Source organism: Gymnoscopelus braueri (assembly GCF_963280865.1).
Source record: "Gymnoscopelus braueri genome assembly, chromosome: 21".
NCBI classification, from domain to species: Eukaryota; Metazoa; Chordata; class Actinopteri; order Myctophiformes; family Myctophidae; genus Gymnoscopelus; species Gymnoscopelus braueri.
Genome location: NC_137623.1, coordinates 21,188,205 through 21,210,800, shown reverse-complemented (window position 1 = coordinate 21,210,800; position 22,596 = coordinate 21,188,205). Strand labels below are relative to the sequence as shown.

The 22,596-nt window shown below is 42.5% G+C and overlaps 1 protein-coding gene across 3 annotated transcripts in view; it reads right to left on the bottom strand.

Moving 5' to 3' along the window:
• esyt2b (extended synaptotagmin-like protein 2b) overlaps positions 1 to 22,519 on the bottom strand; it is a 52,949-nt gene extending 30,430 nt beyond the window's left edge. For all 3 annotated transcript variants that reach the window (XM_080417965.1, XM_080417966.1, XM_080417967.1), the window contains exons 1-7: positions 22,001 to 22,519; positions 15,049 to 15,090; positions 13,303 to 13,437; positions 10,883 to 10,959; positions 10,531 to 10,603; positions 5,110 to 5,199; positions 1,026 to 1,081 (exon numbers count right to left, since the gene is read on the bottom strand). In XM_080417965.1, the coding sequence (XP_080274091.1) occupies positions 1,026 to 1,081; positions 5,110 to 5,199; positions 10,531 to 10,603; positions 10,883 to 10,959; positions 13,303 to 13,437; positions 15,049 to 15,090; positions 22,001 to 22,483 (956 nt within the window). In that variant the 5' untranslated portion in view covers positions 22,484 to 22,519. The remainder of the gene's footprint in view (positions 1 to 1,025; positions 1,082 to 5,109; positions 5,200 to 10,530; positions 10,604 to 10,882; positions 10,960 to 13,302; positions 13,438 to 15,048; positions 15,091 to 22,000) is intronic.
• Positions 22,520 to 22,596: the final 77 nt, after the last annotated feature.

Sequence of the window (22,596 nt, the reverse complement as noted above, 5' to 3'; positions counted from 1 at the left end):
AGCTTTGCCAGCGTGGAGTCTAGCGTGTCCCCTGTGGTTGGGCCTCGCAAGCATTTCAGATGCTGGAAGGCTAAGCAGGGTTTTAAAAAATGCACGGCTTATTGATATTATGCCTGGCAGGGCTCTGAGCCTGCCCTTTCGTTCCTTTATTTTACTGCCTATCCACGTAGAATAGATGCTGAATTGGTGCCCAAAGCCTGGCAGCCGTTTCGTCTTATTTGTTATCGGATACTGTAACAGTGCATTCCTGTAACCTTTTGTGTCTCTCACACACACACACAAGCACATGTGCACGTGCACACGCACGCACGCACGCACGCACGCACGCACGCACGCACGCGCACACACGCACGCACACACGCACAGACGCACACACGCGCACAAACACACACACACGCGCACACACACACACACACACACACACACACACACACACACACACACACACACACACACACACACACACATAGACTTTATTTATTCATGTCCACAAAAAGGAGAGCATACAAGGACACAAATATTATGAAAGAGACAAAACAGTACTTTGCCAGCCTTTTTGCATCGTTTTTGGGCATGCCAAGTTGTTAAAACCCTCTAACAACCAGTCTGTGGGTGTGTCCTAGCCTGCCAAATATAAAAACAAATAGTCTGCATCTATAGACCAGCTCTGAGATACGTACGTAGGAGTGGTTGGTATTTTATGACTTTGGTCATAAAGGCTTCCTCGAGGCTAGGGTCAAAGGTGCAGGCTATCTCTTCCTCAACAGCCATTCCAGATGTGTGACAGTGTTTCAGTGGCCTGTTCTGTGGTGTGGTTGTAAATGCATCTCAAATATGCATGCACCTACATTAACGGTGGTAGTTTCAACACACACGCGCACGCACACGCGCGCACACACACCCCCCCCCACACACACACACACACACACACACACACACACACACACACACACACACACACACACACACACACACACACACACACACACACACTCTTCTTACCAAGTTTGTTAGATATAACTTACTTGAGCCCAGGAATGTCTAGTATATTGGTGAGGCCAGTCCAGCTGATGTCCAGAATCTACAGTAAAAGGAAAAATAAGAAAAAACACAGCGGTGAAAAATCTTACACTGGATAATTAATACTTTGTCTCTGCAGTCTTTTCATCACCTTAACCCATTAAGACCTGAGGCTGATTCTACAAAATGTCTTCTAAACTTTATCATGCCAAGGACCTCCAAAATGTAATATCTATTTGGCTGCGGACACCCATCTGAAAATGTTTTGTGCCAGCGACCCCGAGAAAGAGAAGATTTGTGTAAAAATAATTCTACATTACTCAACACTTTTTCCCCACAGAAATTGTACAAGCTTTCAGCGCGGCACGAAGTGACGTGCTGTGAGCTTGTACATCTGCTATTTTTGAGAACCACTGTTCTAACCCAATGATGATATCCCTAAATTTAGGGATTTATCCTAAAAGTGTTCTGAAAAACATATGTTGCTATATATATAGCTAAAATATAAAATGCTTTCCCGGTTTTTATGGTTTAATGCACACAGTCTGCTGAAGTGGAAGACCAAATTACTTATAATTGATTCCAACGGTACATTTAGATGTATGTGGCCCATGTGGTACATCTTCCAGTCAATATGGTATCTAGGCAACACATGCCTTGATTAAGCACAGCAAACAAAAGGAACTCTATAAAAAGGTGGGCGAAGCAACCAGTAGCAAATGGAGAACTTTATTCCAAACAACTTATTTATTTAGTTGAATGTATCCCAAACTTTAAAAGCCTAAACATTGAGATGATATATTAAAAAAAAAATCGTAGTAAAGTCATACTTATTTAAAATGTTACTTATTATATTTTTTTTGCTCCATTCACTTCCTGGTTAAAGTGTTTGGGAAATATTCTGTATCTCGGCTCCTGTGTTTTACTATGTATTTTTGGCGAAACATGCTATTTTCAACGACGTATAACAAGCAAACGGGAGGTCGCGATGATTTTCTTTTTTTTCACGGAAGCACAGTGAAATCCTCCGTGATTAGCAACCATCAGGGGATCGCTCAAACTGAATATAAATATTCTGTGACTACTTAACCCACTGAGGCCTGAGGTTCCGATTCTATGCAAAATGTCTTCTAAATCCTAACGGTTTTCTGAAAAACCTATGTTTCTATATCAGTGGTTTTCAAACTTTTTCATGCCAAGGACCCCCAGAATGATATGAATTTGGCCGCGGACCCCCATCTCAAAATATTTTGTTCCAGGGACCCCCAGAAGCAAAGATTTGAGTTAATGTTTGCTTTGAAAGAATATATATATATTCAAAGATTTGCACACATTCTCACGATTTTTCAAAAATAGCAGATCTACAAGCTCGTAGCGCGGCACTCGGTGCCGCGCTATGAGCTTGTATATCTGCTATTTTTGAATAGCCAAAGTGTAAAATAATGCTTTTTTAGCTCAAATGAAAAAGTGACACAGATGCGTTCCAGGTCTTAAAGGTTAGAAAAATAAAAAATAAACCTGGCAGGGTGCATAGTACGGATGCATAGTACCTAGCAGTGAATGTGTTACGCTGATCATCTGCCACGTCCCCAAAATCATTTGGGGACCCGGGAACCAGTGCTCTCTAGACAATGCTTATGATTCCATCTGACACGTTTCAAATGCATCCCAGAAGCGGGAAGCGCACGTGCTCCGCTAAAAATACACTCCTGGTCTATTTATTTCTGTGTGCTGCTCGCGGAAAGCAGCCAAATACCCAGTGAAGTCATTTTCATTGACATCAGTTTAGAATATCTAAAGCTTCATAAAACTCATCCAGATTATTCCACACTGAACAGAACAAATAACTGATATTCAGTCATCGGTATCCTGCAAAAAGCCTGAGTGATAATTTAGCTCTGAGAGTGTAGAATTGCACTCTCTGAGTTAAATTAATTGGGTCAAAGAGGAACATGGGTGGGGGGGGGGGTAGGGCAAAAGAATGAATCAAAGAGAGACAAGAGATGTTGAAGAAACGGCATAGATAGTGAGCTCCACCAGAGCTGACAGATCAGCCTCTTAGTGAGCATTCTCGTAGTCCGCATAGGGAATTAGCCTCAGCTAATGAGCCGTTCACACCCTTTTTTTTTCACCCTTAGCAACTTGCACTGCAGCAGCATGTATATTGTGCTGCACGAGAGAGTGGAGCACTGCACAGCTAGAAAGACACGTGTGTGTGTGTGTGTGTGTGTGTGTGTGTGTGTGTGTGTGTGTGTGTGTGTGTGTGTGTGTGTGTGTGTGTGTGTGTGTGTGTGTGTGTGTGTGTGTGACTGTGTGTGTGTGTGTGTGTGTGTGTGTGTGTGTGCGTGTGCGTGCGTGCGTGCGTGTATACTGCTATAAAGAATCCAGAGCTCTATCAACTTCAATATGCCCCTTGGTGTTAATTGACATGACCATGGATGCTGCGGTGTGCCATCCAATCTGCTGATAATGGCTCTGTTCAATGTCCAATTTTTTTTTTCCTGCAGTACATGAATCTCGCGACATAGTGATCAACATTAAACCAAAAGCCAATTATTAAAACCAAAGGAAATCAATGTTATTGGGTGTCATCATCACTACGCTCTGCTTGACATCACAGTCAAGTCAAATCATCCGTTACTCCATTAGAAAGTACAAGTATAGGTCCTGCTGGTGAATTTCTAATAAAAGTCCAGCTGAAGGGATATTCACACACTGCACCGCATTGCATCAGCCGTGGTGTCTGTCACGTGACCAGAAGTGTGCCGCGCGCGAGCCTCTTATATGGTCTGGGAATGTTTCTCTTTTCAGTTGGCACACAGGATCACACCTTCTCTGGGAGGCTGGGGGAATGACAGAGAGAGATGGAGCGTCACATCACAGCCAGCCAGCGAGGAGGATTGTGGTTTATATGAAAATAATGATTTTCTGGTTGTGAATGTCCCTGTCAGGAACTGGCTCTGATTATTAAGAAGAGGAACTCATTGTCCCTGTAGGCAAATATCATGAACCAGGAAGAGATAGAGATATATTAAAAATAAACATTTTTTTATGAAGAAACCCACCGGCCGGGTCTGACGTGCTGATGAATTTTCATCAGTCATCTTGTCATGCAGCTATGTGCTTGTGTGCATGCATCATGTGTGCGTGTGTGTGTGTGGTTGTGTGTTTGTTTGTGTGTGTGTCCGCGAGGGGGGGAGGGGGGGGCGGGTGCTCTTCAGTCTCCTTTGGTGATATCTCCAACTTTGAGTCCAGCTAAGTGCCTGGGGCAGACATATCCACTAAAGTAGGGCTAGGCTTTATCTGCTGCTATTTAAGGCGGTAGTGTGTACAGTAGTTCCACTGAGAAGGCCTATTTGGTTTAAATCGGCCAAATATATTTATCCTTTGGCTGCGCAGCAGCGGCTCTGTGCTGAGGGTGAAAGAGGAGGACATTGATGAAGTATGCAGTAGGCAAACATCTTCTTTGCAAGCAAAGTCTGGCCTCACAAAATCCAGATGATCTTGAGTTTTGGTTCTCTTTTCTTTGCTGTACGTTTGGGAATGCTAGAAATGTCAAGAGAAATGGGAGCGCAGGGCTTCACATTATTTAAGAAAAGAACAGTACAGCGTGAATCAGCTATATGACATGAGTTGTGGTATTTCTACCTTTGAGCTTAAAGTGTAATATCAAGCACAATAGTTCAGCCAGAAAGAGCGGCAAAAAATGTACGTGTCAACACACTAGTAAACAAGTGAGCTGAATCCAGCCCTTTTCCTGAGCAGAACAATGGACCTACAGTTATTTTCTGGAAAAGCACAGCTGTGATGTTTAAAAACACTTATTGACTCTAAAATGTCTCCAATTCTACATCACACAGCGTGTGAGCAATTTTCTATTCTATTGTGTACTATTTCAGACATTTCTGCCAGCTCCTTGCCGTCTTTACTTCTTCGATGACTGTCACGACCTGTCACAGAGTATAAAGCGTCACATTTCACATTTAAAATGTCCCCGCATTATCGCAGAAACGTAGTCCGGAACAGGATGCATGCAACGATCGATGTCGTGAGTCGATATAAAAGCTTCTGTGTGGAGAGTAGACTCACCGGTTTCTTGAGGAAGAACACGGACAAGGCTCCTACGAGGGGCATGTCACCTAGCAACGGCTCCATCACCACCCTCAACACTCCGTGGAGCTGTGGAAACACAACAGGGACACATGATGCCGAAAGTAAAAAAGACACACACACACACACACGTCCGCCCACACAATTTTAAAGAGAGCGTTCGGTATCTGGTAACTCACACCATGCGGGCCCTTGACCCACCTAATAAGCTGTTCTCGTAATGTCACTGTGTGGAGATGGAACATTCCTCCCTGGTGTTGCTGCTGGCTGCATGGTGCACATGACCGGCTGGAAACATTATACACTGTACAATCCCCCCCCCCCCCTCCCCCCGTGTGCCTTGACCCATAAGGGTCAAATGTTTGGTTGCATTTGTACACTCTCGACTAAGGGTAAGGGATCCTTTAGGATTTTAACGATTCCTGGTTCCTTAGAGCAGTGGTTCTCAAACGTTTTCATGTCAAGGACCCCCAAATTGACTTATTACCAAATTGACTTATTAGCCCAACATTTGAAAAGATATGCCAAGGACCCCCATAAGAGAAAATCTTTACGGCTCTAGCAGTGATTCTCAACCACTTTAATTTCAAGGACCCCCAGTTTGACATGCATTAGGCTACAGACCCCCATTTAATGGCATTTATATCTCTGGGACCCCAATTTATATTGTAAAATCCATGTTAATTTAACTCTGAGAGTGTACAAATGGAACCAAATGGACCCGTTAGGATCCATTTGGTTCCATTTGTACACTTTCAGAGTTACAGACCCATAAGGGTCCATTTGGTTCCTATCCATCATTTAGCTGGGGACCCCATGGAACCCCCTCAAGTACCCCTGGGGGTCCCCGGACCCCACTTTGAGAACCAATGCCTTAGAGGGATATTTTTTCGTTTTTGTCGTTGTTCCTAAGCCAATAATGTGGTGGCCAGCGGACCGGTAGGCAGCGGTTCCGGTAGGAGACACAAAGGAGACTCTTTGTGTCTCCTACCGGAACCGCTGCTGGTCATTAAAAAATATCCATGAATTCAAGTCTCCATGGGGTGACTAATCGATAGAAACAAAGTCATTTTGGGGGTGAACTATCCCTTTAACAGTTCCCTCTTAACAGTCCGATTCCTTAACGGTTCCCTTTAACGATTCCTATATTTTCAAAAATCGATATAATTTTGGCCTTCATTAAAAATGTTGACAAACACAAAATCAATCACACATACAGGATTGCATACATTATTGCAGTAGGTTCTCAAAGTGAGGGCCCTCTGGGTTACTTGAGGAGGGTTCCAAATGGACCCCTGACAGGTCTTTAACTCTATAAGAGTTATGGTGGGCCTTGAAATTTGAGAACCACCGGTATTATAATTGTATTACGGACGTATATAAGTCCACATACCAGCTCTGACAGTGTGATAAAGCGGTTCCTCAATTTTGGATCCGGTTCCTCCAATTACGGATCCCAACCCTATACTCTCGACAGTTACAAATAGATCAATGAACAGTGAGGGTTTTACTGTGTAGCCTACAGTAACGCTCAGCCTGACTTCGCGCTTGCTCCGTTGTCATCCTTTACCTCCACTATACCAGTGGTACTAAAAATAAATTGTGCCAAGGACCCCCAAATTGATATGTATGTGGGCCGGGGACCCTCACCTGAAAATATGCTGTGCCAGGGACCCCCAGAAGCAAAGATTTGTGTTAAAAATGTTCTCCTTTAAAAAGAAAAAAATATTTAAAGATTTGATTTTGCACACATTTTCACGATTTTTCAAAAAATAGCAGATATACAAGCTCATAGCGCGGCACTCGGTGCCGCGCTATGAGCTTGTAGATCTGCTATCTTTTGAATAGCGAAAGAATAAAATATGGATTAAAATGGGTTAAAATGATTTATTAATGCATTTTTGGTATCTCCCCAAGGACCCCTGGGGGTCCCCAGACCCCAATTTGAGAACCATAACTATACTGCAATTATAGAGCGACAACTGCCGGGATTATTCAATCCGACGCCTTTTCATCTCCTCTCCGTTTGCACGCCGCATGAAGCCACCGCCGCTTTCAAAATGGGATCGAAGCATTTCCCATGCAATCCTTACAAAATATGTGGTGAGCCGCGCCAGCTATGGGTAATTTGAACAGCCTCTGAGTCCTGGCAAAAGGACCGAGACTGATGATGTATTGGCACAGTGCGCGGTAATGAGCTGCAGGAGAAACGCGTTCTACTGGAGGTTACATAACGGGAGCAGTGTCAGAGACGGGTCCAACATCACTTAGTCTCCAAGGAGGTAGATTGAATATATTCTGTACCAGCTTTGTTCAGCTGTGATACAGTCAAGGGGCCAAGGGCAAACAAACAAGCCTACAGCACACACACTCATACATCTACAGCACACACACACACACACACATCTACAGTACGAGCTCACAGATTTGCTTTTCATGAAATATCCTTTCAAATTTCCTAATAGATCTTAGAGAAGATGCTCTTGAACGTGTATTCTATTGATAGTTTGAAAAAAAATCTCCATGAATTTAGGGCTTCGTGGGCTGTGGAATTGATAGAAAATAAGTATATTCTTTGGGTGAACTACTCCTTTAATATCTCTTCTTATTGTAGGGCTTGAGTTTTTACCAGCCACACAGGTTAGTGTGTCACGCACTGGAAATAGCTGATCTACAAGCTCACAACGTGTCGTACTGCAATGTGTTGTGAGCATGTAGGTCAGCTGTTTTCGGTGCGCGACAAGTATGAATCATGCTTTAGAGAAAGCAAAGAGTTATCCAAGAGAAAGACATCTTGGACTCCAAATGACTAAAATAAGCTGTGGCGGCTGAGAACCCCCCCCCCCCCCATAGCTATTCAAAAATAGCAGATATACAAGCTCATAGCACGGCACCGAGTGCCACGCTACGAGCTTGTAGATCTGCTATTTTTGAAAAATCGTGAAAATGTGTGAAAATCTTTGAATATATATATATTCTTTTAAAGTGAACACTCAAATCTTTGCTTCTGGGGGTCTCTGGGACAAAACATTTTGTCCGCGGCCAAATACATATCATTTTGGGGGTCCTTGACATGAAAAAGTTTGAGCACCACTGATACAGAAACATACCGTTTTTCAGTATACTGTTGGGATTTATAGAAGACATTTTGTAGAATCGGCCTCAGGTCTTAATGGGTTAAGTAAGCAAGGATTTTTTAATTCAGAGTAAGAATGTTTATAGGGCAGCCTTATCAGCAAGAGCCCCAGACATTCCTAGTCACTCTCACTCTGAGTCTTACAGTATATGCATTGTCATACTGACATAAAGCAGGAGTGCTACAGCACAGTCAGTAGAATTGCACAGTAAAACCCCTACAGGCCCAATTTTACACTCAGAGTCAGAATGCTGCTGAAAACCAACCTAGCTGGTTCTTCCGAGTGCGCTATTCGGACCACACAAAATGTTTGAATATTTCCAAGAATAATGTTAGGTGATGTGCTACCTTAATCTAAATATTATTTTATTATTTTTGAAGCATTATTTCACGTCACATACTTGTGACGAGTCAAATGTTTTTTGTTTTCACCTGAACAGTTTGGTATCAATAAATATGTAATACAATGTTTATTTTAAAAGATGTTATGAAGCCTATATGTCAAGCCAAGAATCTCCTCTTTTCTCTAGAACCTAACCTACAACAAATGTTTCCTCCAACATCTGACTAATCAAACCTAACTGTTTAGATGCTGTAGACCTCTTCACTCATTTTTGGCAGTGGTGGACGAAGTACTTGAGTAAAAGTACAGATACTAATGGTCACATTTACTCCACTAAAGTAAAAGTAGCTCAGTCAAAATGTTGCTCGAGTAAAAGTACAAAAGTAATTGCTTTTAAAATATACTTAAGAATTCAAAAGTACATGCTTTTAAAAATACTTAAGTGCAAGTACAAATAAAAGGAAAAGTAGAAGTACATTTATTTTATATACAAATATATATATATATATATATATATATATATATATATATATATATATATATATATATATATATATATATATATATATATATATATATATATATATATATATACATATATAAATGCATTGCTGTAATGTTTTCACAATTCATTTATAGAACCTTGTAAGAGATGTAGTTTGTCATTTGAAAAAGTATGTTCTGTCTGTGTCTGAGTTTTTCATAACATGGACTTCAGACATGGCCATGGGTGTTCATGGAGGTTTGTCAGGCTGATTCAGCTTGTTTTGTTTTGAGTTGAAACAAGAACTCAAAATAGTGGTGGATATATGGATAGGTTTTTGCGCCTGGATGACGTATTTCCGCTTTTCATCAACGTTTTTTCGGGCCAAGGACCCCTTAGCTGATAGAGAGATGAAGCAGGGACCCCATACTGTATATTCTTATTTTTTAGAATGCTTTCCATTCTGTCATACAGAAACGTGAATGGCACGTGCATTGTGGCCTTGCATAGAACCTTAAAATTCTGTTCAGCTCACAACCCAGACATCGTCATTGAAATTGTCAGCCAGCTCTGTGCAGTTTTGGAGAAGTAAAAACTCCTAACTAGACACATGACTTTCACACTCAAAATCTGTACAGTACAGTAAATGTACTCAAGTAAATTTACTCCACTACTGTCCACCACAGATTTTTTAATATCAAACACATGCATACTTATAACAATGTTCCATGCATTAAACACTTAAACCCTACAAACTTTGTTGACCAGCCTCCCCAATGGGTCTATACTAGGCCCCCTCTTTTTTCCCTAGTTTACACTAAATCGATCACTTAAGGTGAAAGTAGCTGATCTACAACCTCACACGTGTCGCTAATCACAATTAACTTCCGGGTCCAAGTGTGTGTTTTCCAAATATGCACAGTGTGCACTATGTGCAATATGTGCAATATGCACAGTATGTGCTATATGTGCAACTTTGTGCAATATGCACAGTGTTAAAACAGCGAGGGACAGAGTCCCTCGCTGTTTTACCGTTTTCTTGGCAAAGACAAAGAGAAGAGGAAATGTTTTTTTTAAATATATATATATATATATACACAATATATATACACAATATATATACACAAATACATATAAAAAATAAATAATATAATAATGATAATAATCATATATAATAAATATGTATATAAATATATATATTAGCCTACTTTTTACTGTCTATGATATTGGCATTAAGACCCTTTTTAACCCTCAATGGTTCATTTCTGAAAAAGGAGGCTATTGTAAAAGGTTTTACGGGTTCCGACATGTTTGTTTACAATGAAGAGTGGACGGCGCTTGGTGCCTCTTGGACCCGGAAGTGACGTCGGACTACAAAGTGACGTCGGACTACAAAATGACATCAGACTAAAAAAACGAATAGTGAAACGTCCTTACCTGGATGCTCTTAATACCAGCTTTACAGTAGTATCTTTTGATGTCCACATCAATTTCAGTGTTCCCAACAAAACTGAAGAACAAAAAAAAACAGTAGTATTTAAAGGTGGAAAAAAATATATATATAAATGATTTAAACAGATAATACATTTTATATATATTGAACTTTACATTTGAAACAAATCTCAAAGTGCTACAGTTCAGAATAAAAAAACATTTGCATAAAAACATTCTAAAAAAGGAGGCTTTAATTAAAGGGGGCAAAGAAAACCCAGGGGGTAATACCAGAATAGCTAACCCAATGCTTTATTAAAAAACAGATCTAGGCCTGTAAAAGGATTGGCTGAATCACCTGATCTGTAGGTCCATGATGATCTGGCGCTTGTCAACGTTTTCAGTGTAAACCTTGACCCCGTTGACCCTCAGGGGCTACAACATAACAGAGGAAAAGGTTATGACCACAACATCACTGTAGAGTAGACCATCAGGTACAAAGGAAACAGTTATGACCACAACATCACTGTAGCGCAATCTCCACGTGGTTAGCATGCGCTCGACCTCCTCGTGACCCCCCAACATGGAAACTATTTGAGACACGCAAGCACACACACACACACACACACACACACACACACACACACACACACGCGCGCGCACACGCACACACACACACACACACACACACACACACACACACACACACACACACACACACACACACACACACACACACACACACACACACTGTGATGTCTGTGACCACAGCCACACATTGAAATAAGACTCCTCAAACTCACACTCACATTTGCATTCACTCTACTTTCTAGTATTGGCATTTGCAGTATTCTTATAAAACACAACCAGTATAAGAATTGTTTATTGACAATATGCACTGTTGTACTAATGCTTTTGCTCTTTGTTCAGTCAGGACTGTTCCTGGAATGGCATAATATGGGGATCAGGGTGGAGCCAGTTCTGATGCAGAGGACCATACCAAGAGACTTGATTGAGAGGGAGGGATTTGGAATTGTTTGGTTGATTCTAGTCATAGATATACGTAGAAACCTAGATACCTCATTGGCCGCTGCAGTTCGTTGGAGCGACATGTATCGCAGCCACCATATGAGAGGGGGCAAGCTGCCACCCAAAGTGACTAATAATGGCCAATCACAACGCGTTGACTACTGGCCAATCACAGCGAGTCTTTTCCAGGACTTGTCAGAATCTAGTTGTCCCGCCCCCACCTGCCTCTGATTGGAACGTCCCCTTCTGTGACGCACGCAGAAGTTTCCCGCTTGCCCCGCCGCTAGGGTGACCACCTCCAGACAGGTCCATTGAGGGACAGATTAACCCGTTTCGCGGGACATCGCGGGACGCATGCACGCGCGCGCAGCGCGCGTGCATGCGTGCACGCGCGTGCATGAAATTTTTTTGCGGTTCTGGGCGGATTGGGTTCGTTTTTTTCGCGGTTCTGGGCGGATTGGGTTCGTTTTTTTTCCAGTTTTTGGTTTCTTTACTTTGGTTTTAGGGTTAGGATTAGATATAAGAGGGTATTGCAAGTTAACTTAAAAATGTAATGAACTTTATTTATTTTTTATAAAATAAAATCTTTTTTTTTTTTTTTTTTTCATAACTTTGATTTTCGGGACATTGCCCTGCTTGTGCGGGACGCGGGACAGAGGGTCCAATTTCGGGACTGTCCCGCGAATTTCGGGACGGGTGGTCACCCTACCCGCCGCGGAAGCGGAAGCGCGCCCGAGATACAGACGCATCAGAGCCGGAGGAGGCGTCTACCTTTATATGTCCATGGATTCTAGTTAGTTCTAAGGGCTGTCCTCCCCTGTGTGTATTTATTGGTTTGGTCCACCACTATATAATTCTCCCTTCGTGGGTCATTATGTCAGGTCTGTTAGTTGAGTTACACGTTATTTTCATTAGAGTTATGTTCTGTTGTCCTCTTAAGGGCCCTATAACTTGTTTGTTTGATTCTCTTGTTAATCATTTGTTAGATTTTTTAATTAAACAAACCTTGAGTTTGAAAACCTGTGTGGCCTTATGCTTCACGCACGCACGCACGCACGCACGCACGCACGCACGCACGCACGCACGCACGCACGCACGCACGCACGCACGCACGCACGCACGCACGCACGCACGCACGCACGCACGCACGCACGCACGCACGCACGCACGCACGCACGCACGCACGCACGCACACACACACACACACACACACACACACACACACACACACACACACACACACACACACACACACACACACACACACACACACACACACTCAAGGCTATATCCAATCAAAATATCCAATCGACAAGCTCACAACACAACGCGTCGCGCTGTGAAGCATTGTGAGCTTGTCGATTGGCTATTTTCAGCAAAAGCTTTCCCCACAATACAGCTTTTGGGGTTTAAAGGAGTAGTTCACCCAAAAAATAACTTATTTTCTATTAATTACACACCCCATGAAGCATTGAATTCATGGAGATTTTTTTGTTTTTGTCACATTCCTAAGTCAATAATTTGATGACCGGCGGAAAGATGCTAATGTATACGCTTTGAGTCTCCTACCGTCATCAAATTATTGGCTTAGGAATGCGACAAAAACAAAAGAATCTCCATGAATTCAAGGCTTCATGGGGTGTGTAATTGATAGAAAATAAGTAATTTTTGGGGTGAACTACTCCTTTACGTGGTTAACAATGTTGAGCTCCTCAAAGCACCACAGGAGCGTTATTAGGAGACACTCACTTTGTCTCCCATGTCAATCTTGCTGAAGCAGAAGGTACTGAGGTGAGCGTTGGACGCCTTCACCGCTGGCTCAATGGTGTCATGGAACAGCTTCTCCACAAACTGGCAGATGTATGGCCACATCTGTCTCACCGTCTGAGAGGCCACGGGGAGAGGAGAGGAGGAGAGAGGAGAAGAAGAGAAGAGAAGAGGAGAGGAGAGGAGAGGAGAGGAGAGGAGAGGAGAGGAGAGGAGAGGAGAGGAGAGGAGAGGAGAGGAGAGGAGAGGAGAGGAGAAGAAGAAAAGAGAAGAGAGCGGAGGAGAGGAGAGGAGAGGAGAGGAGAGGAGAGGAGAGGAGAGAAGAGAAGAGAAGAGAAGAGAAGAGAAGAGAAGAGAAGAGAAGAGAAGAGAAGAGAAGAGAAGAGAAGAGAAGAGAAGAGAAGAGAAGAGAAGAGAAGAGAAGAGAAGAGAAGAGAAGAGAAGAGAAGAGGAGAAGAGAGGAGAGGAGAGGAGAAGAAGAGAAGCGAAGAGAAGAGAAGAGAAGAGAAGAGAAGAGAAGAGAAGAGAAGAGAAGAGAAGAGAAGAGAAGAGAAGAGAAGAGAAGAGAAGAGAAGAGAAGAGAAGAGAAGAGAAGAGAAGAGAATGGAGGAGAGGAGAGGAGAGTGTTGTCAGTGCAGACTCTGCTGACATCGACTCATCTGGCACAATGGCAGAGTTTTGGAACTATTGAATCACTTTGACAGGCAGCTTGTCTTCCATGTAGCATATTTATGTCACCCTTCATGTCTACCTTTCCTGACAGAATCACAGCCTCTTCCCCTAAATCTTCCTCTTCTCCTTAACATAAATCATTTAAAAATCCCTTCCATCTCTCTCCTCGGCTCTATCTTTTTTTTTCTCCTACACAGTAAAATATTGAGTGTTCATTTAACTCTGAGAGCTTAAAGATGTACAGTAGCACTTCTCCATCCTACTACATGAATGTTGTAGGCCAGGGTATACTAAATCATTTGTAACATTTATGTCCATGACACCATGGCTCTAGCCTTCGCATGCCATTATATTATTTTTTTCTTGTCATGTTGGTGATTTGAGGGGAATCTAAACTAGTTTTAAATCGTGCTGGATAAAGTATCATGATTCATGAGATACCGCAACTGTCACTCCCTACCTCCTCAGCTACTACCTAAACACTGCCTTTCTTAAGCCATTCTTTCTTACCCCTACACTTAACATCACTTAAAGGGATACTTCACTTTAGGGCCGGGGAAACATTTAAAAAATATAAAAATAAATGAAAAAAGTTATGGAAAATTCATGGCCCCCTCACGCATTAGAGTGTCCTACTAATGTGTGAGGGGGCCGTGATTTTGCCATAACTTCTTTCATTTTTTTTTAATATATATTTTTAATGTTCATTTTATGTGAAAGTGAAGTATCCCTTTAAATAAGACATATGAAATCAAATCTCAAATACATTTAGCTGGGAGTCCCACCAATGAAATTTATATATCGGCAAGGGAAACGTTAGCTAGCTTGTGGCAGTCTGTGTACTAATGAATATTTAAAAAATGTACGTTCAGGTTTGTTGCCGCAGGGATTTGGAAGACTTTTAATGTGATGTATGTGTACAGTGCCGTGAGCAGTGAGCACAGCACACTAATAGGGAGCAGAGACAGGCTGTCCTCACATCTTATCTATCGCAATGTCAAAGGAGCGCTTCCCCTGCCTCCGCTCACAGAAAATGATTACTATTTTATAATTTACCTTGTTCAGCCACTCCACTCTTTCCACATCGGGGAACTGTACCTGCAATAGAACAGACAGAACAGATGATCTCTATGCAGGTTTTAATTGGGCCTGCAAGCACAGTCAATCACATGTTCAACTCTGTAAAGTGTAAAATCCGGCCCATCTGGGTGAATTTGTATATTTTACAGTGTAAATTAAAATGTACACAGTTAAATGAGCACTGAGGAATGTACTCCTTATACAACTTTAAACGTGACATTTCAAGTGCAGATGTCCAGTATTCATAAACCCTGGAACCTCAACGGGACAAAACAAGACGGTGTCGAACAATGTCATGGCTTCCCTGTGGATCTCTGATGTCACGTTGAATACATCATTGATGATGTCAGTCTTGCCCAAATAAGGAGGCATGACGGGACGGTAGATCTGAGATAAAAATTATTTATTTTTTATTTTTTTACAAATAATATTATATTTGTAAAATATTCATGCATTTCCCTCCTTGGCCTACTAGTAGAGTGATCAAGAAATTTGGCACTGATCTGTCCAGCGGTTTGCAAGAATAATAGACACAGACAGATAGACAGGGCTCGCCCCCTAGGTGCTATGCGGTAAAAAAAACGGTAGCGTAATTTTTCTTCCAATACCAATTAGTTCAAGTCCTAAAGAGAAGAGACATCTCTTTTTAAGTACTTTCCAAAAACCCAAGAGAACCCTCTATTTTGTGTCACAGATCAATATCATGAATAGATAGTTGGCTACTGAATCAATTTGGGAAATAGCTTGTCTGAGTGATATCAAAGGCTATATAAATATACTGAACCTATTGCTTCATCTGAGCAACAACAGGCCTAAAGGATTAAGCAATTTCACACAATAAAACAGATTGGTTTAAGATGTATTCCACAGATGTCAAACTTTGTTGCTGCGTTTATGTATATTAGATTACCCTGTTAGGAATAGGATGCATATAATTGACTGGAAACCTGGGAGCCTAACGTTATAAAATCTGAATATGGAACACATTTCAAAGGTTTTACAGGCGTTCAAGGAAGTATAAATAAATAAATAAACTAAACTGTGGTTTGCCTGAAGTCTACACAGACCACCATAAAGCAAGTTAAGTATCACAGGCTTTAGAGTTTTAGCATCAGCAATTATAAGAAGAGAAGAGCCCAGGCTTATAGTGTTACACACCCACACACACACGCGTGTGTGCACGCACACACGCACGCCCCCCTCACACACGCACACGCACGCCCCCCACACACACGGACACGCACGCCCCACACACACACGCACACACAAAAACAGATAAGGAATTCCTTAGACACACAATCTCGCTAAAAGGGGAGTCAGTGTTTTCTTAACCTAACTAACCCAAACTAATGGCTCTCTCAAGCCGGAGATCTGGGGAGACAGCATTTTCTGCAGCAGCTCGAGGGAACACCACCAGCCCTCATGCTAATAATGTAGGTAGGAGAAGTGCTGATGCAGCACTAGAGTGGCAAAGCAGGATGGGAGAAGCAAGGATAGAGGGAAGACACAGGATGTAGGGCTGTGGCCTAAAAGTACAGTAAGTGTGACAGATTGAGGTCTGGCGCTTTTATACAAGGTGAAAGTGGCTGAGTTATGTAATCGTGAGGAGGATGCCGCACAAAAAAAAGTGGAAAGTCCCAAAAAAGGCAAAGATCCAAGATGACTGAGAAGGGAAACCACTGTTACAATGCTAACACATTTAATATAGTTTCAAAATATCGTCTCTATCGGGTGGAAACAGTTACTTTTCAGGATTCAAATTCAAAAAGTACTAATAGTACCAGATCGACAAGCTCAAAACGCGTTGCTTTGCGCCGCGTTTCGAGCTTGCAGATCTGCTACTTTTGATGCTTTTGTGTGACGCTGTAGTGTGATCAAGTAGGGCATTAATAAAAAAAAAATATATATATATATACGAGGTTTCTGCCCGACAGCAACGATATGCATCCTTTATAGCGTGTTCCAGGCTTGCAAATAACACACAAAAGGCTAAATATAAACATGCAGACTACTTGGCAACGCGCTTCGACTTGAGTCACAAACCCTTCCTCAGGCAGCAATGAAATTGCCAGGAACTCACAGCGATTTGCCGCACTGTTAAACCTGACATACAGTACTGACTGGGCCCATTCAGACAAAGTAGAAGCAGTCTGCAGCAGCAACGGATCAATTGCTCTTTCAACTAAACAGATGTTACTGTTGTGAATGAAGTTAATTACTACTCAGTGCTGGCCCAGTCTCAGTTAGTGTGAACCTGGAAAGCTTTTTATGTGTTTTTACACATAAAATCATAATTAAGAGCTGTGCCAATTTATTGCACTAAAATGTATTCTCATTCTTTGTTACCGAACAAATTGGTCTGTATATGTACCTGTTTTATGGTGTATTGAGTACTAGTGTGTGTGTGTGTGTGGTGTTTTGTGATTGTTGCGTGTGTGTGTGTGTGTGTGTGTGTGTGTGTGTGTGTGTGTGTGTGTGTGTGTGTGTGTGTGTGTGTGTGTGTGTGTGTGTGTGTGTGTGTGTGTGTGTGTGTGTGTGTGTGTGTGAAACATGTTGAAGAATGCAATACAAATATTTTAATAATGATTAACTTATTAAGATGCTTCTTGGATTCAAGGTGTTATAATTATTATTATAATATTTCATTATTTTTTTTCAAATAAACACAAAAGCATGTGGTCAATATCTGAAAGGTAAAAACATGATAATCTCCCATTAAAACCTGAAAAATCACATTCCTGAACACAGAAGACACGTTATCTCAGTACCGGTTTATTTCTGTATTCTCTTGCAACGGAAGGGTTTTCAGCATGACTGTCACGCAAATACTTATCAGCTCCGTTATGTAACTATGCACCTATCATAAGTCACTGAAAAACTGCATCTTTTCAAAGGTTGGTAATGGATATGGTCACACACCGATACAAAATGTACTTACAGTAACAGGTTGTGTTTCTCAAACAATAGATAGGCCTGCTTGTTTATGTCTGCTACTGTAGTGTCTCACAGGACCTACATACATTATACAGTACAGGCACAGACTATTACTTGTGGCCTATTAGGTATAGCTACAGCTCTATGTGGCAAATGACTCACCCAGCCAGGGAAATTAACTGGAACCAAAAATACAGTTTAGTAATATGAGAAGCTGGGTTCTAACTTCAGGATTTTACTTTTTACTTTACTAAGCCGGAATGGCCCTCAAAATCGATGCCAACTTTATCACCACCTAAATCTTGATGGTGGAAAAAAAGACAGACACCAGCTCAATTTTAAATCTATAAATGGTCTGCATTTAATCTTCATAAAGCTATCCCCGCTCGCACAGTATGTACTCAGCCTTAACATTATTAAAGATCAGCCCTATTACTCACTGTAGTTCCATGGAGGTAAGACAATGCTCTCTCCGTCTCTCTGTCAATTATTACCAAATACAGAACAACTGCTGTATTTGGTAAAACCATTTAGCTGATGCATTCTTCCTGCAATCTCCACAACACAAGACTAGAGCCGGACCAATGCCAGATTTTTGAGTCCAATGCCAATCCCAAATTTGGAGAGTCCTAGACCTAGCTGACCACAAGATTACCGATGGTATAATTTTAGAGGTATTAAAAAGGTCCTTAAATTGTCACTTTAGAAATATGCAGATACTGATATTTAATTAAAAAAAAATACAAAATACAAAATAACTACTATTCACCAAAAAAATCTTAAATAGCCAATCTACAAGCTCACACCTTGAGCTTGTAGATACGCAATTTCTTAACATTTTTTAAACTCAAAAGATTTTGCCTATAGTATACTGATATGCTCAAAATAAGGATAGCAGGTTGAAAGTGGTTAAGAATTCAGACACATGGGCTGCATAATTGCTGATACCGATGTCGTCCAAAAGGTCAAATTGAGGCCAATAAATCAGCCAAACTCGCTACTTGTGTGTTTGAAAACACAAACACAAGTCAAGCCGGGATGTGTTCTCATCTATGGTCTAACTCAGTGGTTCTCAAACTGTGGGTCGACCCAGGAGGGTCCCCAAATGATTGTGAGGGGTCCCCAGATGATTTGCTTAATGTGCAAATCAAGGCGTTGTGTGAGGTTACATCTTGGATGTAATTTGAATTCTGAGAGAGACGATATTTTGAAACTAATTCATATTAAATGTTGTTAGCATTGTACAGTGGTTTCCCTCCTCAGTCATCTTGGACCTTTGCCTTTTTGGGACTTTCCACTTTTTTGTGTGTAGCAGCCTCACGATTACATAACACAGCCTCTTTCACCTTGTATGAAAGCACAAGGCCTCAATCTGTCACACTTGCTTCTTGAGGTTTAGGCTACAGTCCTACTGTACTGTCTATCCTGTGTCTTCCCTCTGCGGCTATTTTCACAATATTTATCTGTGGAACCAAGTAAAAAGAAATGTAATGCCTCAACTCCTACAATTCCAAGTGCTTGTCAGGGGGGGGGGTCTCCAGTTCAAATGTGATTATTTTTGGGGGGGTCGCAGTCTGAAAAGTTTGATAACCACTGTTCTAACTAGTACTGCCTTTCATGTGTTATCTGGGATGCTTTTTCCTCTCCTTCTGTCATATGTGTTATATATGTGCCTTCTAAACCTGGCTGCCCTGCCTTCTCTTTTAATAGCCACCACACAACACAGCCAGTCTCAGTCTGGTGGTCAGCAGAATCAGCTTTTCTCACCGTGTGTTTCGGAACAGCCATAAATAAGTCATCAGAGATCATCATCACAGGGTCGATCTGTGTGCTGCTGACTGGACTCTGCGATGATGTAACCGAGTGAGATATTAATGGTCTGTCGCTGTGGCTGCAGAGACGCGCACTCCCTCCGGAGAGGACAGAAGCTTTCAGATAATTAAGTAGCTGGACTTGATGATGTCTCTCTACGACTATGTCAGCTCTGTCCATATGGGTTCGGGTCTGATTGTGTTGAAGGAGACGCCTAAGAATGAATCAACCAGACGGAGCCTTGGCAACTGCTGAATGGGAAGAAAACCTCACATTTAACCCATTAAAACCCGGAAAGCATCCGTGTCATTCTAGTTAATATAGCATCACGCGGGTGTCGCGGGTTCGAGTCCCGATCCCGACGGCCTTTGCTGCGTGACACTCCCCATCTCTCTCTCCCCATTTCCTGTCAACCTACTATACTATCAATAAAGGCATAAAAAGCCCCAAAAAAAAAAAGAGAAAAAAAAGAAAAGATGATTGGTTTGTGCACAAGTACGTTCATTTAGCCTGTTTGCCAGTCACAAAAGAAAACAGTTCACTCATTTAGCTGATAATCCATCAGTGTTGCTCTTAAGTGGCATATTTTCTCCCTGGTGACACAACCCCACTCCTTCCAGGCAGCAGTCAACAATATTGTTAAGGGACTCCGCCTGTCTCTGTGGTGTTTCTTGTAAACCCTTTCAGCAAACAGAAACCGATACGAGAGTGTTTGGGCGTATAATTGCGAGGCAATCACATCGGGGTATAAAAACTGAGAGCTGGCATTGTTTTTACACCCTGTGTTTCCTCCACATTAACAGAATGGCATCTACTTTGACAGTTAATTGTAAATAGACCACGAGGATGATGCATTTGCTGAGAGCGGCATGGCGATGAATCCTGAAATAAAGAACAGACCAAGATATATTGTGCTCTTTCTTCTTGGAATGTCTTGGCTTGTTCTACAGACAGATGATCATCCCTTGTGGTCTATTTACAGCTTACTGTCAAGTAGCCTAAATTAGGTCTTTCCTCAACTTGATGTCCAGGTAAGTTCTATTTTGTGCTCTGATTGCACCGTCTGGAACCAACTACAACCCCACTTATCTTAACAGGAGAGATAACGGGGTGTTTACATCTTCCACTTATAGAGTGCGTTGATACGGTACACGTGTGATGGGTCTTAAAATAACAGTAGGGCCTGTGGCCGTGAGCATGTCTCCTTTCAACCATGGTGTCTGGTTTACTATTGTGACATACTGGATTTAGACCGGGGGGCTCAATGGTAATGTCACCGCTGAGGGACAGCTGCCTGATCACAGCTTCACAGCTCAACGCCGCTCCCCCATCTCCTGTCAGCTGATTGTTGTTCCAGGAAACTCACAAATAAGCTTCACACAAACAACTCATGCGTTCATAGAGAGAGGTGAGATGTTTGCCTCAAAAGGTACTGAAATCACTTAAATGTCAGCGGGCCACAGCTTATAGCAGGGGTCTTCAACAGGAGGTCGGGGACCCCTAGGGGGTCCTCAGTTACTACAGGGGGGGGGGGGGCGCTAAATCTTTGAGTGATAGGAGCTTCTTTCTTTTTTTCTTACAATTATGACTTGAACCCTAGAATCCCTATTCTAAGGGGAACATTCGCTGAAAATAGCAGATCTAGAAGCTCACAACGCCTCGCAGAAAATAAAGAGGTTTGGTGTAGAGGGGAAAAAGAGCAGACCAAGTGCACGTTTTCTTAAGTATTGAGGGTTTAAGTGGTTAACTGTCTGAAAATACACATTAACATGAATTCAACACAACGCTGCAAGTGGGGGTCCCTGCTTCATCTCTCTCTCAGCTAAGGGGTCCTTGGCCTGAAAAACATTGAAGACCGCTGGCTTATGATGTGAGGATGTGACAGTGTGTTTGACACTTCTCTCTTATAGTCTTACACATGTTGGTAGATCAGAGGATGTGACAGCACTGTGCTTGAGACTTCTCTTATAGTCTAATGATGTGGTAGATCAGAGGATATGAGACTGTGTTTTACACTTCTCTTGTACTCTAGTTACCCATGCTGGTAGATCAGAGGATGTGACAGACAGTGTGTTTGACACTTCTCTCCTCATCATCCTGCTGCTGTTAAAAGAAAGGGTTATGGTAGGGTTAGGGTCAGGGATGACCCCTGGCCACAGCTTATGGTCTTATAGTCTCTTACCCATGCTGGTAGATCAGAGGATGTGACAGCGTGCTGGACACGGCTCTCCTCCTGTTGCTCGAAGAAAGCCAGGGCTCTGCTCAGGCGGCTGCTCTTCCCTCCGGTGTTCCTCCGCCACCAGAAGTAGATGGCCAGTCCAATCAGCAGCCAGCTGAAGCTCCATTCAAAGTAGCCCAGCGCGTAGATGGGGAAGATGAACACGAAGCTCTTGGCGAACTGGACCCACGTCTGGGTCAGCTCGCCGGCCGAGGACAGCGGCTCCCTGTCCGGCGGCGGCGGCGCGACGGGCGCGTCCTGGTGGGAAATGTCCCCCTCCTGTCCGGGTGCTGGTGATGAGGGATGGTTAAAGTTGGCGTCGGTGTTGCTGCTATGAACAGCACTCGGCGAGTTGTTATTATTATGTCCATTTTCCTTGGGTGCCATAGAACTCGCGTTGCTCCGGGAATGGGCTCCGCGCACAGCCGTCATCCTGTCTCTGGACATGTCTTGCCGCACAGCTGCTGTGCTGTGGCTCGGGTCTGTATTGGGCCAAATGCGCATATAGTAGCAGAGTGTGGCTCACACACAGCCTCAGCCCTGGTGACCTAAAAATCCAA